General features: G+C 40.0%; 2 protein-coding genes across 6 annotated transcripts; one reads left to right on the top strand and one right to left on the bottom strand.

Moving 5' to 3' along the window:
- Positions 1-1,295: 1,295 nt before the first annotated feature.
- Positions 1,296-20,593, bottom strand: LOC113646117. Of its 5 annotated transcripts, none has more exons than XR_007140047.1 (3): positions 6,034-6,086; positions 5,651-5,823; positions 1,296-1,434 (listed from the first exon to the last, which is right to left on the bottom strand). XR_007140047.1 is itself a non-coding variant. In XM_027152128.2 (3 exons), exon 3 carries the CDS (start codon positions 15,439-15,441, stop codon positions 14,656-14,658), a length of 786 nt encoding a protein of 261 aa, XP_027007929.1. In that variant the 5' UTR covers positions 15,442-15,572; positions 19,258-19,363; positions 20,285-20,593; the 3' UTR covers positions 13,652-14,655. The 5 variants fall into 5 exon arrangements, 2 of the variants coding, with proteins under 2 accessions (XP_027007929.1, XP_027007930.1); XR_007140048.1 differs by having other exon boundaries at positions 5,951-6,072; XR_003441356.2 differs by lacking the exons at positions 5,651-5,823; positions 6,034-6,086 and adding exons at positions 14,606-15,572; positions 20,285-20,593 and having other exon boundaries at positions 1,309-1,434.
- lingo3a (leucine rich repeat and Ig domain containing 3a) lies at positions 1,320-5,674 on the top strand. The gene is made up of 2 exons (XM_047810602.1): positions 1,320-3,099; positions 3,402-5,674. The coding sequence occupies exons 1-2, from the start codon at positions 1,320-1,322 to the stop codon at positions 3,587-3,589; spliced, it is 1,968 nt and encodes a 655-aa protein (XP_047666558.1). The 3' UTR covers positions 3,590-5,674.
- Positions 20,594-21,702: the final 1,109 nt, after the last annotated feature.

Consider the following 21,702-nt stretch of genomic DNA (forward strand, 5'->3'; position numbering starts at 1 on the left):
AAAGCAATGGTGAGGCATGATTGGATTTCATAAAAAAACTTTGAAATTAAATACATACAACTATTTAAAGTAAACAACATAATACCACGACAGCACCCATTTCCATCTTGGTGAATATTCAATTCAATTCAAGTTTATTTGTATAGCGCTTTTTACAATGGGCTTTGTCTCAAAGCAGCTTTACAGAACATAAACATAGAACAGAAGGTAAACATAAGGAAAAATATAGAGAATTATTATAGTAACAAATTCAAGATATATATATAGCTCACAGTGTGTATGTATGTATGTATGTATGTATGTATGTATGTATGTATGTATGTATGTATGTATGTATTTATCCCCAATGAGCAAGTCTGAGGTGACTCAGGCAGCAGTGGCAAGGAAAAACTCCCATAAATTGGTAAGGAAGAAACCTTGAGAGGAACCAGACTCAAAGGGGAACCTCATCCTCATATGGGTGGAACTGGGAGTGTGATTATAAATATACAGTCAAACCAATGTTGAATTGGTGTAAAGATCACATGGAGTTCAGATCTCCTCTTGGTATCATAGAGTCCAACTGGAGCTGGTAGATCTGCAGATGTCTCAGGATTCTCAGAGTCGGCCTCATCTCAGTGGAGGTCCAAAATCTTCATTGCAAGACGATCGGAGCTGGTACAATGTCTGGATGCCTCGAGATGGGTAGAAAGAGAAAAGCAGTGTAGAGAGATTAACATATCTGCTGTTCATAAAAATGTGCAAGTCTAATGTAATGGTGCATAATTTTATGGGATGTATTATATGTGTGCGTATGCCTGACTAAAGAGATGAGTTTTTAATCTGCTTTTGAACTGGGAAAGTGTGTCTGAGCCCCGAACACTATCAGGAAGACTATTCCAAAGTTTGGGAGCTAAATAAGAAAACGCTCTCAACCTTAGACTATCAACTATTACAATATCAACCTTAGACGATTAAGTTACATCAGGAATAGTGTTGTGTAATTTTTACCAGATCAGCTGACCTTGGTCTCTCCTCCAACGTTCTCCTTTTTAAGATCTTAGACCTTTGGGTGTCCCAGATATTTATTTGAATACTTGCCATCTTGACTAACATACTGTATATCATCGTATCAGTCTTCCATATTAGTCATTCAAAATGTTGACATACTGTACATACGCATATGTAGAAGGCAACCCAAAATTCCAACATCTGTAATGGATGTTTTGTGGATGAACTTGTTGAATATGATGAAAAAGCAAATGGTGTTAATATCCTTTGTGGTTTTGTCTCTAGGTATATGGTGCAGTGAACAAACCTGAATAAGGAAGATAAAGGGCATGGCGGGCTTTCCTGTCTTGGGCTTGCTGGGCCTTCTACTGCTTCAGATCACGCCTCCAGTATGCCATGGCCAGGGTTGTCCACAAGTCTGTGACTGTGTACCCCAGAGAAAGTCTGTGAATTGTCAGAACAAACATCTGAATTCTTTTCCAAATGGAATTCCATCTGACACAAGATTGCTAGACCTGGGTAGAAACCAGTTGCGCTGGGTGGAGCATGGTGACTTGAAAGTCTACACACGTTTGGAGGACTTAAATCTTAGTGAGAATCTCATCAGTGTACTTGAGCCCAATGCTTTTTCCAGCTTACTTAATCTTCGCATATTACGCCTACGTGCCAACCAGTTGAAGCTGGTGCCAATGGGTGCCTTCTCACATCTTGCCAATCTCACAGTTTTGGACTTGAGTGGAAATAAATTGGTCATATTAGTGGATTTTACATTCCAGGATCTGCGGAGGCTCCAAAAATTAGAGGTGGGCGACAATGATTTGGTGTATATTTCAAACAAGGCATTCCTGGGCTTGACTGGCCTAAGGGAACTTACTATTGAGAGGTGCAACCTGACCTCTATTTCAGGGCAAGCACTGTCCTATCTCCGTGGATTGGTGTCACTACGGCTACGCTACCTCAATATTGTCTCATTAGAGGAGCATAACTTTCATAAGCTGGGTGGACTGCGGGGTCTTGAGATTGACCATTGGCCATTTTTAGAGTACATTTCCCCATATAGTTTCCAAGGTCTCAGTTTATCCTGGCTTTTCATTACCAACACCAACATTACTACAGTTCCATCAGGTGCCCTTCGTAATCTTATCCATTTATCCAGTCTTAATCTGTCCCACAATCCCATTTCTGTTCTTGAATCTTGGGCTTTGCGTGATCTGGTCAATTTAAAGGAATTACACCTTGTGGGCACCAACCTGATGTGCGTGCAGCCTTATGGCCTTGGAGGTCTGCAGCAGATACGTTTACTTAACCTGTCCAACAATAGGCTAGTAACACTAGAAGAAGGTACTTTTCACTCTGTAAACACCTTGGAAATACTTCGGCTTGATGGTAACCCTCTGTCCTGTGACTGCCGTTTGCTGTGGATCTTGCAGCGTCGGAAGACCCTTAACTTTGACGGCAAGTTCCCAGTTTGTGCAAGACCGGTTGAGGTGCTAGGTAAAGCTCTTAGTGCCTTCTCTGACACAGCACTCCTGGATCACTTTACGTGTCAGCGACCGAAAATCCGCAACCGAAAGCTACAACAGCTATCTGCACGGGAGGGTCAGATTGTATCATTTTATTGTCAAGCAGATGGAGACCCAACGCCAACCATCTTCTGGATTTCACCTCAGCGCCGCCGCATCACTACTAGAAGCACTGGTCGCCTTATAGTGTTGCCAGAGGGCACATTAGAAATCCACTATGTCCAAATAACAGATAGTGGAACCTATATTTGCATTGCTAGCAATGCAGGAGGTAATGACACCTACTTTGCCACCTTAACTGTCACTGGGATACCCTTGGATGCAGGTCTCTTACCAAATCGCTCCTATGTAGGTGACCTCAATGACAGTAATCTGAACGACACACGGGTCTTCCTAAAGTTCACATTAGACCTCAAGACCATTTTGGTCTCCACAGCAATGGGTTGTATAACTTTTTTGGGGGTAGTCATTTTCTGCTTCTTGCTTTTGTTTGTGTGGAGTCGTGGACGGGGACAGCACAAAAACAACTTTTCTATGGAGTACTCCTTCAGAAAGGTGGACGGTCCTTCAGCCAGCGGGGGCCAAGGTGGGGCTCGAAAATTCAATATGAAAATGATATAGAGTAACTGTATACATCAATAGTCTTCTCAAAGGTGTCTTCTGCGTATGACTGGGTAACACAGAAGATGTATATGATGTATGTGTTTTCCTCAGTATTTTTTTCTTAATTGTATGTTTTATATACAGTTTGTCTACCATAAGCACAACATTCTAAAGAGACATTTAACATAAACCAGCAATACATTTATGCCCTGATTTACTAAGACCTCAAATAAAGTGTTTATATGTGTGTATTTTGATAATTTGTGTGTCCTTCTTGTTTTGCAGTTAGTGGGGTTGTTGCAGGTGACTTTACCATCCACGGTAACAGCTTGCAAATAAAATTGCATGTTCTAGACGGGTTAAATTTACATCTCAAACATCCTCTGGAAGAACAAACATATCCGTGCCACAGATTCTGTATGCATGTTTGTGAGTATTATGCAAGTACAGGTGTCATAAAAAAAAAACTCTAGGAATACAAAATGCACAAAAAGGTGTGTATACATAATTGTATGTTTTGTGAATAAGATGTTGTGTGAATAAAGTTTGTTACAGACAAACATTTAGTAAATCAGGGCCGTTGTGTTTTAGGTCAATGATCTTTGTTCACATGTAATGTATATTTATACGTATAGTTCAGTCTTAGGCACCGTATATATATCCAGTGTTTTTAGTACCAAGTTTGTTATAGATGTTAATTTTACGATTTCTGCATTATTGAGTCCCTACTAAAAATATATATAAATATATATATAAAAAACAATGAAATGTTACAGAAAAATGTTTGCATGTCAGTAAAGATCAGAGAAACTTGTGTAATGGTGAAACATGGTCTTCAGAAGAACTGAGGTACGGTATTCGAGATGCTCAGTAAAATTAATTTTACTTTTTTTTATTTTATTTACCAATCAGCCAAATTTCTTATAAAACTGCTGACATTTATTTTTATTGGAAAGTAAGCTAAAGTTAAACTAACTAACAGTATATGTACTGTATACACAGTGCCTTAGATATCATCAGATTTATCTAGATTACAAATTCCATTCAGATTGTTCTAGAAAGCATTTTATCACATATACATTTAAATAAAATAATTCTGAGAAACCTAAGTAATGATGAAGAGTCTTTACATTTGTAGGAGAAGGCATTAGGGTTAGGACCTTGTCTACTGTATACCATGTAGTATACAAAGATCATGCCTTACTTCTGTTGCCAGAACAGCTGTTTTCCAAGGCCTCAGTTTATCCTGGCTTTTCATTACAATCACCAACATCACTAGAGTTCCCGATGGAGCCCTTCATAGTCATATCCATTTATCAAGTCTGAATCTGTCCCACAATCCATTTACTGTTCTTGAACCTTGGGCTTTTTTGTGATTTGGTCAATCTAAAGGACTTACATATAGTGTGAACCAACCTGCTGTCATGCAACCTTATAGACTTGGAGAAATGCAGCAGATACTTTCATTTAACCTGTCCAACAATAGGCTCGTAACACTACATGAAGGCTCTTTTCACATTGTAAACACCTTGCTAACACCTAACAGCTTCTGGTTACAGCTGCTCAAGAGGATAGATGGAATGGCAGTACCACTGGTTACTTGAAAAATGTGCAGTTCTCCAACTCCATCTGCTGGAGATTCACATCTTCACATGACCCGCTTCAAGAAAATTCCATCTGACTGCCTATAAAGCACTAAAGTGCTGACAAAATATTTTTTTTTAAAATATCTACTGGTCCATAAAGAGACAAGGCTTCATCTCTGACCAAAGAGCATGGGTCATGTTTCATTAAAGAGATATGGCATAGAATGCTTCAGTAACCGTTGTGGTGTATAAGACTGCACAGACTGATGCACTTCTAAAACATAGTTACATTGCTTCTTTTTTTTTTTACACTGATCTGTTGTGTTCCATGTACGTTTGAAAGAAGAGGAAGCGCTGCTTCATGTGTTGCAACACATACGCAGCTGCTTCAAGCTGTTGGTGTTGATAATGCAGCGTTGTTTTAATCAGTTTGAACTAGGCCGTGCATTGAGATGCACTTTGCAAAGACATCTTTGATGTTAGCTAATACGGTCCAGAATGAGTTCAGTCTGCAGAACTAGCCTTTCTGACTTTCAGAACTAGCCTTTCTAAATTTCAGTTGTTGTTTCAAATATTTTAAAATGTAAAATATATACAAGGGAAAAAAAGTTTCGAAAACTATTTTGCGTTTTTATGCTTCAGCAAAATTTCAAGGGTCGGAAAGCAGGACACAGCATCAGCAGAGCATGTAAACTCCAATTGTTAAAAAAATTCTATATTTATCAAATATGTTATTTGATGTATATATATATATATATAAATTGCAGATTCTGATTAACCCCAAATAAAGATGGTGTGTTTCTGTAAAATGTTATTTGACAACATCTCGAAATCATGCTTATATGTACCGTGGAATACTGTGAAGTTCTTCATCAATAAGTACCACATTTGCATTACTAAAAACAGGATGTTCTCCAAAATGAAAAAATAAGACAAGAAAAGTCTTACCAGGGACGCTGCCAAGAGACCACAGCAATAGTATGATCTGGCAAGTATTGGTCACTCTATATACATGATTGAGTTGAGAAAAGGAAGCCTTTCCTCATGAGAAAAACATCCAAGTAACCTCAACTCATGCAGCAATACTGTATGTGTTATGGCCTGATGGGACCAAGCTAGAACTTTCAAGAAAAAGAATATATATATATATATATATATATATATATATATATATATATATATATATATATATATATATATATATATATATATATATATATATATATATATATATATACACATACTCACATAGTGTATACTAAATAGTTGGTACTTAGAACTACTAAACAAAATGTTTGGTGCAAAAAAAAAAGACTCAAAGAACAACATACAAGGACTGAAGCATATCTGTTGAGTTCGGCACAAATCCTGCAGGCCTTTTTTGTACAACCCAGAGCTGTACAGGAAATCCCCTCAGATCACATCATGTCCCATCACGTGGGGAAAAAAAAGAATAAACATGTGGTCACGTCTTAAAAATTAGAGTTTAATGTATAGAATTAGTTAGAGGGTATGCACACAATAATTGTGCATACCCTCTAACTAATTCTATATTTTAAACTTTATAAAAAAAAAATATTTTTTTTTTCTAGTTTTTTTTTCTCTCTCTTGTTTTTGGTTGCTATGTCACATTAAAGATGGATTTTTTTAACATCACAAAACTCTGCAATTTGAAGTCTTTTACATGGACATTAAAATGGACACCGAGGTCCAAAATGATGCTTGTTGACTCCTGTGGTTTATTGCTGGAGGAGGAAAAGAATGATTAAATAGATAAAACCCCATTTCCAGATGTGTCTGGCCTCTGGTGGCTGGAACAGGGACTGCCAGGCAAGATTTTACACAAACCTTCATATTAAAGGTAGGGTCTCTGATGTTTGAAAGCCAATGTTGACATATAAAATCACCCAAACAAACACGCCCCTGTATTGATAGCTCCGCCCACACATACATACGTAACCCAGGTAACTAATGGAAAGAAATGTGTCTTTATCATAGCTGAAGGGAAGAACAATACGATTGCAGATAAACAAACAAGCAAAAATGACACACAAGCATAATCATGTAAAGGACAAAGGCATATATTAGTTCTGTGTAACAAAGCAAAACCAACGTTACTCACCTATCGAGAAGGAAAAAAGCGCCTCGGCGTCTTAAGTAAAGTCGGCCACATATTCACAGATTGGAGTTTCCCGAGTCAATGACTCCTGAGCTAAACACTGTTACTACACAAAACACGGTTGTAGCTGCCTCTCTACATTACTACGATAGAAAAGAGGTGTTATTTGTGTAGTAACAGCGTTTAGCTCAGGAGTTATTGACTCGGGAAACTCCAATCTGTGAATATGTGGCCATCTTCCTGCTCCTTCAGTTCTCTCCAGCACTGGAAAGCTGATCCTATATTAACACGTCCTACTTCTTGCCTTATCGTAAGCCTTTCTTCGCTTTCTTTCTTTGTTTTTATCCTCCATGTCAATGTTAAAAACGCTTTTTGCTAATGTCACACATGCGCACTGAACACTCTCTCAGCCCATATTGACAAGACACGCCCCTTTCTGCTCATTGGCTACACGTTTGTTTTGATTTAAGTTTTGATTTTTAGTTTGTCATCCCGATTCAGTTTTCTGAAGCATTTCTCAAACATCGGAGACCCCACCTTTAAACTAGTTCACAGTATCAGTACCTCTGATGTCAAAGGTACTGCTTTGGCTGAAGGAGTAAACTTTTTGACTAAATTCATTTGATTCCAGTGACAAGACATTACACCACTTTTTGTGCTAGCTCGATATTGACGTAACACTCAATTACAGAAGTAGGTGTATAGATAAACAGACAAAATCTTCAGCTAAACATGTAAAAATCTAAATAAATTGCTGCCTATACAGTTATTTTAATTACTGGAACGGATGCTAGTATAAACTGGTAATAGCAAAGAAAGAGTTTAACTTAATTAGCTACACTGGTCAAAGATGGAGCAGTAACCCCTACACTGTGTCTGGTGGAGCAGTAACCCCTACAATGGTCACTGGTGAAGCAGTAACTCCTACATTGTGTCTGGCAGAGCAGTAACTCCTACACTGTGTCTGGTGAAGCAGTAACTCCTACACTGTGTCTGGTGAAGCAGTAACTCCTACACTGGTCACTGATGGAGCAGTAACTCCTAAACTGATCACTGATGGAGCAGTAACTCCTACACTGATCACTGGTGGAGCAGTAACTCCTACACTGGTCACTAATGGAGCAGTAACTCCTACACTGTGTCTGGTGAAGCAGTAACTCCTACACTGGTCACTGATGGAGCAGTAACTCCTAAACTGATCACTGATGGAGCAGTAACTTCTACACTGATCACTGGTGGAGCAGTAACTCCTACACTGGTCACTAATGGAGCAGTAACTCCTACACTGTGTCTGGTGAAGCAGTAACTCCTACACTGTGTCTGGTGAAGCAGTAACTCCTACACTGGTCACTGATGGAGCAGTAACTCCTACACTGGTCACTGATGGAGCAGTAACTCCTACACTGTGTCTGGTAAAGCAGTAACTCCTACACTGTGTCTGGGGGAGCAGCAACTCCTACATTGTGTCTGGTGAAGCAGTAACTCCTACCTACACTGTGTCTGGTGAAGCAGTAACTCCTACACTGGTCACTGATGGAGCAGTAACTCCTACACTGATCACTGATGGAGCAGTAACTCCTACACTGATCACTGGTGGAGCAGTAACTCCTACACTGGTCACTAATGGAGCAGTAACTCCTACACTGGTCACTGATGGAGCAGTAACTCCTACACTGTGTCTGGTGGAGAAGTAACTCCTGCACTGTGTCTGGTGGAGCAATAACTCCTGCACTGTGTCTGGTGAAGCAATAACTCCTACACTGTGTCTGGGGGAGCAGCAACTCCTACATTGTGTCTGGTGAAGCAGTAACTCCTACACTGTGTCTGGTGAAGCAGTAACTCCTACACTGTGTCTGGTGAAGCAGTAACTCCTACACTGGTCACTGATGGAGCAGTAACTCCTACACTGGTCACTGATGGAGCAGTAACTCCTACACTGATCACTGGTGGAGCAGTAACTCCTACACTGGTCACTAATGGAGCAGTAACTCCTACACTGGTCACTGATGGAGCAGTAACTCCTACACTGTGTCTGGTGGAGAAGTAACTCCTGCACTGTGTCTGGTGGAGCAATAACTCCTGCACTGTGTCTGGTGAAGCAATAACTCCTACACTGGTCACTAGTGGAGCAGTAACTCCTACACTGGTTACTGATGGAGCAGTAACTCCTACACTGGTCACTAGTGGAGCAGTAACTCTACACTGGTCACTGATGGAGCAGTAACTCCTACACTGGTTACTGATGGAGCAGTAACTCCTACACTGTGTCTGGTGAAGCAGTAACTCCTACACTGTGTCTGGTGAAGCAGTAACTCCTACACTGTGTCCGGTGAAGCAGTAACTCCTACACTGTGTCGGGTGAAGCAGTAACTCCTACACTGTGTCCGGTGAAACAGTAACTCCTACACTGTGTCCAGTGAAGCAGTAACTCCTACACTGTGTCCGGTGAAGCAGTAACTCCTACACTGTGTCACTAGTGAAGCAGTAACTCCTACACTGTGTCACTAGTGAAGCAGTAACTCCTACACTGTGTCACTAGTGAAGCAGTAACTCCTACACTGTGTCACTAGTGAAGCAGTAACTCCTACACTGTGTCTGGTGTAGCAGTAACTCCTGCACTGTGTCTGGTGGAGCAGTAACTCCTACACTGTGTCTGGTGGAGCAGTAACTCCTACACTGTGTCCGGTGAAGAAGTAACTCCTACACTGTGTCCGGTGAAGCAGTAACTCCTACACTGTGTCGGGTGAAGCAGTAACTCCTGCACTGTGTCGGGTGAAGCAGTAACTCCTACACTGTGTCACTAGTGAAGCAGTAACTCCTACACTGTGTCTGGTGGAGCAGTAACTCCTACACTGTGTCTGGTGGAGCAGTAACTCCTGCACTGTGTCTGGTGGAGCAGTAACTCCTGCACTGTGTCTGGTGAAGCAGTAACTCCTGCACTGTGTCCGGTGAAGCAGTAACTCCTGCACTGTGTCTGGTGGAGCAGTAACTCCTACACTGTGTCCGGTGAAGCAGTAACTCCTGCTCTGTGTCGGGTGAAGCAGTAACTCCTACACTGTGTCCGGTGAAGCAGTAACTCCTACACTGTGTCGGGTGAAGCAGTAACTCCTACACTGTGTCCGGTGAAGCAGTAACTCCTCCACTGTGTCGGGTGAAGCAGTAACTCCTACACTGTGTCCGGTGAAGCAGTAACTCTTACATAGTGTCCGGTGAAACAGTAACTCCTACACTGTGTCGGGTGAAGCAGTAACTCCTACACTGTGTCGGGTGAAGCAGTAACTCCTACACTGTGTCCGGTGAAGCAGTAACTCCTACATAGTGTTCGGTGAAACAGTAACTCCTGCACTGTGTCTGGTTGAGCAGTAACTCCTACACTGTGTCCGGTGAAGCAGTAACTCCTACACTGTGTCCGGTGAAGCAGTAACTCCTACACTGTGTCCGGTGAAGCAGTAACTCCTACATAGTGTCCGGTGAAACAGTAACTCCTACACTGTGTCGGGTGAAGCAGTAACTCCTACACTGTGTCGGGTGAAGCAGTAACTCCTACACTGTGTCCGGTGAAGCAGTAACTCCTACATAGTGTCCGGTGAAACAGTAACTCCTGCACTGTGTCTGGTGGAGCAGTAACTCCTACACTGTGTCCGGTGAAGCAGTAACTCCTACATAGTGTCCGGTGAAACAGTAACTCCTACACTGTGTCGGGTGAAGCAGTAACTCCTACACTGTGTCGGGTGAAGCAGTAACTCCTACACTGTGTCCGGTGAAGCAGTAACTCCTACATAGTGTCCGGTGAAACAGTAACTCCTGCACTGTGTCTGGTGGAGCAGTAACTCCTACACTGTGTCGGGTGAAGCAGTAACTCCTACACTGTGTCCGGTGAAGCAGTAACTCCTACACTGTGTCGGGTGAAGCAGTAACTCCTCCACTGTGTCCGGTGAAGCAGTAACTCCTACATAGTGTCCGGTGATACAGTAACTCCTACACTGTGTCGGGTGAAGCAGTAACTCCTACACTGTGTCGGGTGAAGCAGTAACTCCTACACTGTGTCCGGTGAAGCAGTAACTCCTACATAGTGTCGGGTGAAACAGTAACTCCTGCACTGTGTCTGGTGGACCAGTAACTCCTACACTGTGTCCGGTGAAGCAGTAACTCCTACACTGTGTCCGGTGAAGCAGTAACTCCTACATAGTGTCCGGTGAAACAGTAACTCCTACACTGTGTCGGGTGAAGCAGTAACTCCTACACTGTGTCGGGTGAAGCAGTAACTCCTACACTGTGTCCGGTGAAGCAGTAACTCCTACATAGTGTCCGGTGAAACAGTAACTCCTGCACTGTGTCTGGTGGAGCAGTAACTCCTACACTGTGTCGGGTGAAGCAGTAACTCCTACACTGTGTCCGGTGAAGCAGTAACTCCTACACTGTGTCGGGTGAAGCAGTAACTCCTCCACTGTGTCCGGTGAAGCAGTAACTCCTACATAGTGTCCGGTGATACAGTAACTCCTACACTGTGTCGGGTGAAGCAGTAACTCCTACACTGTGTCGGGTGAAGCAGTAACTCCTACACTGTGTCCGGTGAAGCAGTAACTCCTACATAGTGTCGGGTGAAACAGTAACTCCTGCACTGTGTCTGGTGGACCAGTAACTCCTACACTGTGTCCGGTGAAGCAGTAACTCCTACACTGTGTCCGGTGAAGCAGTAACTCCTACATAGTGTCCGGTGAAACAGTAACTCCTGCACTGTGTCTGGTGGAGCAGTAACTCCTACACTGTGTCCGGTGAAGCAGTAAGTCCTACACTGTGTCCGGTGAAGCAGTAACTCCTGCACTGTGTCCGGTGAAGCAGTAACTCCTACACTGTGTCCGGTGAAGCAGTAACTCCTACACTGTGTCCGGTGAAGCAGTAACTCCTACACTGTGTCCGGTGAAGCAGTAACTCCTACACTGTGTCCGGTGAAACAGTAACTCCTACACTGTGTCCGGTGAAACAGTAACTCCTACACTGTGTCGGGTGAAGCAGTAACTCCTACATAGTGTCTGGTGAAACAGTAACTCCTACACTGTGTCGGGTGAAGCAGTAACTCCTACATTGTGTCCGGTAAAGCAGTAACTCCTACACTGTGTCGGGTGAAGCAGTAACTCCTACATTGTGTCCGGTAAAGCAGTAACTCCTGCACTGTGTCGGGTGAAGCAGTAACTCCTACACTGTGTCTGGCCGTAGTCAGCTACATAAAGTCAGTAAGACAATCTCTTGTCACAATATACAATTTTTAAGTTATCGAACAGGGAGAACTTTAACAACAACAACAACAACAACAACAAAAAGATGCATATATCTCCTCATCTGTTTGGCTTTAGTTACTTTCGACAAGTCATTGTACTAAATGTGTGTGTTTGTGTGTGTGAGACAGAGGTTGCAGAACACACTTCACAGTTTTAGCAGTAAGCAAGACATTTTAATATTATGTTAATATGTGGTTGCTCTTTAGCCTTCTTTGTAAGCTAGTGAGAACTAATTACCTGTGGTTTGGTCCGCACAGGGTTTTTTCAGCCCCGGCAGATTACCACTTGCTACAATTATATATACATGGAACACTTCTATTGTTCTGTAGTTAATTTAACAAAAGCAAACCTTGTGATAATATTATAGATCTTTCAGCTTATAATTATGGTTTCACAGTCAACACCATGGCATACAAAAGCCCAACATGGCCTCCGCATTGCCACCTTCACATTCACACGATTAACAATCACACCTGACTTAGGCTCGCATGCTTTCACACTCACACACTTGCACTCTTTAAGCGCTTTCACATACCGAAAGATGTACCGAGTCTGTGTTTTCTGTGCACGCTTTAATGTTTTTTAATCTTGTTCTCATTTCCTTTTTTCTCTTTTTCTTTTCCCGAGGTTTTGGCAGCAGGTTTCGTTACTCAAGAGTAATATATGTTCCACACTCAGCATTTTTTATTACTTACAACCCATACAGTAGTTACGTGACTGGTACAGTAGCTCTACAGGGAAAGTGGAACGATTCTCTAATTGCTGCTTGATATTAAACTAGTAGCTAGTGGTTAACAGCAGTAACATGCAAACCACTCGTTTCTTTCTGCTTAGTTCCTGCACCCTGCATGGTAAACTTGACATGTCAAACATGTTATAAAACCAGCCGATATTTTTTTTTTTCGAGAGCTGATTTCCTATAGCAAACAATCATTTTGATGTTAAATTTAGAGCGAAACGACTCTCCTAACACCTTCAACTAGCTCTCATCCGGCTTTGCATCCTGCAGAAACACATCCACTTGTGATAGAACACCTAAACAATAAATCAAAGATCTAGTAAGGGAAGCCTGAGTTAAGAGTAGGCTGCCTGCTTTTTTTTTTTTTTTTGTATATATATATATTTCTTTTTGTTCATGTGCGGTGTGTTGTTTTAGTGGCTGGTGACTCATAACTGCTGAGAAACACCCCCCCCCCCATCCCACCCCCAACCCCCCAAACTCCATCCCCAAGACCCCCACCATGCACATACGCACACACACACACACACATCTCTTTATGCCACTGAAACTTCACTTGTAGCCACTCTCTTAACACTACTAAACCACAACATTGCCTGTTGATTCCTGTTGCTTTATTGCTGCTAGCAAGAGCCCTAACAGACAAAAAAAAAGATGACTGATAGCAGTAAAGATAAGACGGATATGCATTATAAAGCATACCATCTACCTCACATTTCCTGGATCTCATAATGATCATATCTCTCCATATGATCTCATATGATTTAATTCATATTATTCTCGATCCTGCCAATAATACCAGGAGTCAAATAGATCTTTAGTTTTTTTTTTATGTTCATTTATTATATATTTTTGACCAGCGATAGAACTACAGCGATAAACAATAAAACAAGACAGTTGTGTTCATTCAGATGAAAACAGACGAAGTTTCAATTTCTGTTTGCAAAGTTCGCTATCTAGGTTTCTTGTTGAAGTTCAGCAGATCAGTTTAAAGGCGATCGGTTTAAAATGTCTTAAAGCTACCTAACTTACACTACACTATACTACAGTCAAACGATTTTATTACTTTTTAGGCTGTTGAATCATTATTAGTGCTAGAAACAAACCCAAATATCATCAAATAGCTGTTTAATAAAGGAAATGTAAATCTTATTAAGGGGAAGCTACTGTATCAAATCCTAAAGTCTCAAAAGTCTGGGACCTTTTGGAGGGTAAAACCATTCGGCGTACAGATAAGCCTAATTTGAGTGACAATATTCTAACCTGCTGTGATCATACTATACTGTTTAAAACCTAAAACATGACTGGCAGTGTGTGAGAAATGATCAGAAATGATACTAGCACCTGTAGCTATACCAGACCATCTGCTTACACAGCAAAATGACCAGAAATGCATCCATTGCCTTGAATGTTGGCTTAACTGGTTAAGGCTCTGGGTTGATGTTTGGAGGATCGGGTTTCAAGCCCCAGCACTGCCAAGTTGCCACTTTTGGGCCCTTGAGCAAGGTCCTTAATGGTCACTGCTCCAGAGGTGCTGTATTATGGCTGACCCAGTGCTCTGGCCCCAATGTCCAAAGTTTAGGACGGAACTCAGTGGACCCAGATGATGCTTTGTAGAAAGTCCATACAAACCTTAAGAACAACATCGATACCAATCCTGACATGATGCTGCCTTTTAATTGAAAAGTTTGATATTTTAATCCATTCCATTAAACTTATTTTTCTGAAAACAATTTGAAATTGAGAGTTTTATTTTAAACACTAACCAATTTTTACACTGGAATGTGATCATGTAGCACATATCAAGCACCCTTCTTTAGCCGGACACATATAACGAGAGTGGGGATGGAGGTGTGATTCTGTCTTCTTTCTTCTTGGATGATATTGGATTCTTTAGCCTCAGCTTGTGAGGAAGCACAGAACTGCCACCGACTGGTGGCTGCTGGTCAGAGTCTTTCTGTATTGTTTTCTGACCTACTGGATTTAACACTGGGATTTCTGGGAAAGAGGCAGGCAGTGGTGGAAACACGGGAGCTAAGACCATAGGTGTGCTTGTAGATTGAACAAAACTAGGGACATCTGGAAGGTAGGAATAGGCCCTGTTGATGGGGAATGAGTGTGTGGCAACAATGTTTGAGCCATAACGTGCAGCTATGGCCTCAGTTGCTTGCTGGTATCCAGGCCAATGAGAAGACTCCTGACTCATTTTATCCCTTTCCCAAAGCTCTCTGTCTGGGCAGGTGTTTGATTTTTGAGCGAAGTATGAATTCATCTGAAAGAAGCTCCTCTGTTGCGATGAGTATGGACAGTTAGAGCTGAGCAGGCCATATCGAAGGTTCAAAGCCAGGATCTCAGCTCGTAGAGCTGCATTTTCCTCACTCAGAGCCACCAGCCTGGTCTCCAGCATAAAGTCATTTGCTCTGCGTTTCTCTCGTGAACGTTTGGCGGCTTCGTTGTTCTTGCGACGTTTTTCCCAGTAATTGGCATCCTTTTTTTCTTCTGGAGTAAATTCTCGTTTGCGACGCAAGCCTAGACCTCTTTGAGACGACTCCTCTGACTCTTTCTCAGAGTCTCTGTCGGGACATGAGAATGCAGATTTCATTCTGCCGAACGACGGCAGATGGAAGAACTCCTGTACTTCAGAAGCGTCTGATAATCTGTCAGTACATTTATAAGTGGTACTTGGAGTAAGGGTGGGTTAGGGATGCTCAGTCAACTTCTCAGTACGTAAACCTAGAAGAAAAACACAAAAACATAACTGTTTTTAAGACATAAACATGTGCATCTCATATGAGGACCTCGCAGTGATATGGGATGCGAATTTAATGGATGCAGAAATTTGCATGCAATTCAAAATCATTACAGACCTTCTCGTTGCCCAAGCCTTGACCTGGTTTCAGCTCCATTATGTTAAGGTTCATAAGGCTTGGTCTAACCTGCATGTTACCGTAATGGTCTGTCATGAACAACAAGAAGTGCAATGAAAAGAAAAAGAAAGAAAATTCCCCTTGTGGTTTGAGAAAGTGCATGAGTAGTCATCCGAACATCACAGTATTGCAGTTTTTCTGTAAATATACGTTACAATGGCTTATGAATAGTTTACACTGGGCACATACACACACACTCTTTGTGAGGAACTTCCAGTGTCTTCAAGAATTATACATAACAAGCTATCAGGAAAAACTATCTAACTTCAGGCTAACTATTACATTTAACAGAGTAACTTTCATTTTATTTGAGTTTATTCGTGTTTCTCAGCAGTTATGAGTCACCATAAATTCATAAAGTTTTTCAATTACACCATAAAGTAATTGATGCTCAAGGCCCAGCAGTAGCAGCCTGGTGGACCCAGGAATCAAACTCAAGGCTATTACATCCTAGCCATCCATTATCTTTTGATTTTAAAAACAGGGAGAAAGTGTAAAGTCCTCACGAGACATTTCCCATACAGGGAAACATTAAAGTGCTGTGACTAATACAAAGTGCTGATAATCCTTCACTGGAAAACATCAGAGATCTAAAATACTCAGACGTTGTAAATTAAATTGATTTCGATTCATCGCCATTACCAATTCTATGATTTATTGTTGAGAACAATCGAGACCTCGGTTCTAAATGGTACGTTCTAGAAATGGGAACGCTGGGATGCGGTGATGCTGATGGGTGAAATGGTGTGCTTTCAGACAGGAAGGAAGAATGCTGGAATATGTGTTTTAAGAAACACTCACCAGGTTCTTTTTAAATAATGAATGGAATTATTATTTTTAGAGGGATACAAAGAAAACCATATTTCCAGACAGAGTCCTTTTTTTTTCTATCTTTTTTTTCTATCTTTTATCTTTTTTCTTTTCTATTCTTTTCAATCTTGTTCCTTTAAGCTTGGCGTAAAGGTCTCGCTGGGATCCCAGTGCTACAAAAAAATGAGCAATGAAACAAAATGATGTTTCTGTGTTTGGATAACCAACCGGTGTGTGTTTTATGGACGCATCCTAATATCATTATCTGTTTATCTGAAGTGAAGTGACATACAGCTAAGTACGGTGACCCATACTCAGAATTTGTTCTCTGCATTTAACCCCTCCAAAGTGTACAGACATTTATGCTGCGGCACCCGGGGAGCAGATGGGGGGTTCAGTGTCTTGCTGAAGGGCGCCTCGGTCGTGGCCGGCCCGAGACTCAAACCCACAACCTTAGGATTAAGGGTCAGACTCTCTAACCATTAGGCCACGACTTCCCTATCACACTGCCCTTGAAATACTGGACACCACTGAACAAACATAACAACAAATAATCTTTTGCAGAAGATTTTAAAACTTTGATTTTTAATCTTTCACCAAATGAGCATTTTTTTAATAAGACTATAAAACCTGTAACAAGTGTTTACGGGATTTAATTAGGTTTTTGTTAATTGTTACCTTTCAGAAGAATCCAAAAGGTTATATATTATATATAAAAGTTTAATATATGAAGAATATAAGGAATGCTTATATAATTTATTCATTCCTTTTCAGAGAGGTCTGTAGCTCTAAGCACAGTTACTCGGTTTGTATGAGCTACATGGAGCAGCAGCTAGCATTTGATTCGTTTGAATGTGGAGCTCGTTAAAGCTGATTTAAGTTAAGTTAGGTTAATTTAATTTAAGTTAAGTTAAGTTAAGTTAAACCCAAACAGTGGATCATATATAAAATCACATGATGTTAATGAACTAGCTATGTGTTACGACAGGGTTGCCAGATTTTGTCTGTAATAAACTGACAATACTGTTCTGAACCAAACTACACAATGAACATAACACACTTTAACACTCATATTATATTCACATAATAATAGATAATGCAATCAGAATTGAAATTGCTAAAGAGACTAAAATAGGAAGAAAAAAATACCTTTTCTTCTGTTACATATAAACATTCTGTGATTGGGTTAGTGCTATGTTCAGTATTTGAAGTAGGCAAACCTGGTTCTGAGCTTCCTCTGAGCTACACATTAATTAAATGAGCTCGTGACCCACACACTTATTCTTAGTCTTTCTGACCAGCTTTATGAAAAAAAAATATAGATATAGATAAGATCAATTAATCAATCAATCTGTATTCTTATTTATTTAGAACACATTATCTGTTCCATCGAATGTATTCATATTCAATTACATCCCTGTGAAGATTAAAAAAATATATTCACTTCTTATTTTTTTAACATAGCATTTTAATCCGTAAATACAAAACAAGCGTTCTAATAGCTCATACACATAGCGCGTCGAAATCAAACAGTACATGATCTAATAACGCCGATACGTCGTAACCAGCGTAATGTGAATGCCGCAAACTGTTGCAACGTTGCCCGTATGTGGCATTACAGATGCTACATTTTCTATGTAACGTTCTGCCTAACTGCCAGTCCACTTACCAGTCAGTTGCAATAGAAATAAGAAGCTTTGTGGCTCTCAGTATGGGTCGTTTTTGGTTTTAATGCTATAAGTCGAGTAACTACAAAATGGCACTACAAAATACATACTATCCATTCTGTCATGAAAACTTACTGTAATTAACATTAAGATTCTGTGAATAAATGTGCTAGCTTTGTTTCCTTTTTAAGTGGGCCTTGCTAACCACAGTAAAACTCAATACCCCCCCATGTGTCACTTACACATGAAATGAGTCACTTTATTTAGCAGTACAACTGGGGAGGGGGGGGGGGGGGTTGAAGTAGTTATGAAACCCAGAAAATGGTTAGTACCCACTATTGAGATGACTTTTATTTCTACCTCCTTGATTTACTGCTTTAGTACACAATTTACTAAAAAAAAATCTGTTCTCGTAGTTATATAACAATTCTTCCGATAAAGTCTCGCAAGACTGAGCTACTAAACAGGATGTGAGGTGATGTCTTTTTAATCACAGTTTCTCATGACAGGTTTCTTCGTAGATCTTTATTAGCATTTGAACGAGGGTTTATTTTTATCTTTTTTATATTTACTACTTCCATCTCAGGCATCAGGTCTTAAACATAAGGTCGCACATAAGTTTGTATAACCTAGCTTACAAAAACAGGTTAGGGTTAGGGTTAGGGTTCAACACCGTAACTATAAATATTTATACTTATATATTCAATACGTAATTAGCATAAATAGAATAAATATTTTCTTTAACTTGTATAGTAAAAAAGTTTGACTAAACCTTATCATTTCTTTTTTTTTTTTTGCTAGCAGATCTTTTTGCAGAGGCATCAGCTTGGTCATTGCAATAAAGAGTCTCTAGTTCATAAATATTCACACTTTTCACACATTTCCATGATGTCATGCTGTTGCATGCTACTGAACCTATGCAAAGATGTGAATTGTATTTGAGTCTCTTCAGGCTTTGGACACTTTAATTATATCATTACAATATGCAACATTCTCGCTAACATTTAAACATACCGTAAAATTGTCTACAATTCAGCACGATGCTCACAGGCCTTTCCGATCCTGTGACGGTGCTCGGCGTGCCGCACGGCCTGGTGGTCCAAATGGAATTCAGATCCAACTGGATTTGAAATGCATGGGGAATTTTACAAAAGTGGAAAAAAAACAAAACGACGTAATGTTTTACATCACAAAACTGTTTTGTTTTTTTCCCCAAAAAATATTGTGCTCTATTTTGCTACTGATTAAGTGAACGGTCTTAAAATGACACGGATTTGCGAAATATAGCCGAAGATCTGACATGCTGAACTACCAAATATAAACTTATATAAACTCCATTAACTCTGCACCACGCAGTGACAGCTTTTAAAGAGCCTGCTTTTGATCGTCTCGTTCACTTAATCTGTCCTTAATCTACAGTATAGCTATGAGGAGAGATACATTATATACATATTTATATACATTATATACATTATTATGAATATCGTTGGTCATCTGTCACATTCTCTGCAAAGAATCACAGCTAAATGCTAGACCTGAAGCCGCACAACACAAAATAACACTTTAAATGATTAAAAAATAAATAATAGATTATCAAATGTTAGTTTGATTTCCTGAATCTTAAACTTTATTTTTTATTATAATTTTTATTATTATTATTGATATTATTATATCAGCTGACTTGAGGGTATAGTTTACCAAAGGCCAAAAGTTTACACACTTTATAAGATGATACAGATTTAATATGCAAAATGATTTAAAAACAATTACAAACAAATCGTTGCGTTTCATAGGCTCAGAATAAAATAAATATATATTTTTTTTACAAATTTCAGAATGAAAAGAAGAGAATATTAAAGCGAAACGTCATTATTTTAACAAGTGAAATTAAAAACTTGGTCACGAATCGTATTTTTCTGATTATTTGTTTTATTACACTGCACAACAGAATCACACCATGATGTAAATCTAGGTAAAACAAATCTTATAGTGTTACTGTCTGACATGCAAGTATTTAAAAAAACTAAAAACAGACTCTTACCTTTCGTGTACAAAACCTCACTGAGGTAAAAACATCGATATTAAAGTGAATGTTCTTCAGCCAACGACTGCCACTCGTTGCCGCTCCTGCACCCAGTCTTAACAAACTGTGAACTGTGTGTTGCTCCTGACAGAGAGTGTTAATCGGGTGATGAGCTTACTAGCATGTGGCTTCTTTGGTGTTTTTGTTGCTTTGAGCTTTATGAATCTGCCTGCCTGCCTCTTACGTGATATTAATGCTACCCACAAGCCCTTTCATGGCTCAACTTCTCCTGTACAATCAGCTCCAATGTCTGTACCTTTGTGTGTGTGTGTGCGTGTGTGTGAGAGTGTGTGTGAGAGTGTGTGTGCCCACAAAACCAGGGTAAAGGTGCCAGCAAACTCATGACATTTGCTATTGAACAACTTGATTCATTAGACATAGAGTTTACATAATGTTCCATAGAAATAAAGTTCCCTTCTTTTCTGCAGACATTTTTAAAAGATGCAAGCATATTTTTTTTTTTTAGCATGATAAGTGAAGCGGAAAGATTTTTTAATCCAGTTTCTTTCTTTTCTCCGCCGATTGGTGAACTCGTGTACAGCTGTGCTGTAACATGCACCATGTAAAAAAAATGATAATTAGGCCCAAATTCCCAAATGATGTGCAGTTGCTTGATCTGTATGGTCAGTTTCAGACATACATACTGTGGCAAAAAAGAGAAATAAATAAATAAACAAATCGAAAAAAAGGACATTGAAGCTACGCATGGAAAGGATGCCCCCTACAGACAGAAATGTCACAATTAATGCTAATATTAGGTTTAATTAAATGGCTCAGGCAACGCAATAATTCACCCTCAAGCCTCATGCACACACTTGTATGAAGTACTCGAGTTTGGTTGTAGTCGACAAAAATAAATAATTAAATAGCGGTGTTTGAATGACCTCCAACCAACCTAACCCACAACTTGTCGCTGTGTCTGTCTCAGAGGTGTTGCTATGGGATACAGAGACATCAGGTGAATTGGGGCAGTTCGTCGTGTTTGGTTTTTTGGCTTGACAGATCTCATGGCGCTTCAAGTCTTGTGAAATTGCTTGATAGAAATAACATGACCTCATTCATGTGTAAGAACGTGTGGTCAAGAACAGGACGTTGACCCCAAAATGACATTAGGTCTAGCTTGTTTTATTGATACAATTTTTTATGACTAATATGGAAAAATATGAAGATGTATACTTACATAAGGTGTACTAGTGTAACAAAATAAAACTAAAGTTAGTAGAAATAAAGTTAGAAATCATGGGCAAATGTTTAGAATTTTAGCTCTGGAAAAGAGTCACAATAGAGTCACATGTGAGTCAAGTTAACTAGGATAGTTATAAAATAAGTAGAAATACGATAAATATAGAACTGGAAATATCAGGCTTTTCATTTTC

The sequence above is a fragment of the Tachysurus fulvidraco genome, chromosome 2, assembly GCF_022655615.1.
Source record: "Tachysurus fulvidraco isolate hzauxx_2018 chromosome 2, HZAU_PFXX_2.0, whole genome shotgun sequence".
Lineage (NCBI taxonomy): Eukaryota > Metazoa > Chordata > Actinopteri > Siluriformes > Bagridae > Tachysurus > Tachysurus fulvidraco.

Coding starts and splice junctions, on each gene's coding strand:
- lingo3a (XM_047810602.1), top strand. CDS start 1,320: ATGGCGGGCTTTCCTGTCTTGGGCTTGCTGGGCCTTCTACTGCTTCAG. Junction 3,100..3,401: donor TTCAGCCAGCGGGGGCCAAG/GTGGGGCTCGAA, acceptor CTTGTTTTGCAG/TTAGTGGGGTTGTTGCAGGT.
- LOC113646117 (XM_027152128.2), bottom strand. CDS start 15,441: ATGAAATCTGCATTCTCATGTCCCGACAGAGACTCTGAGAAAGAGTCA.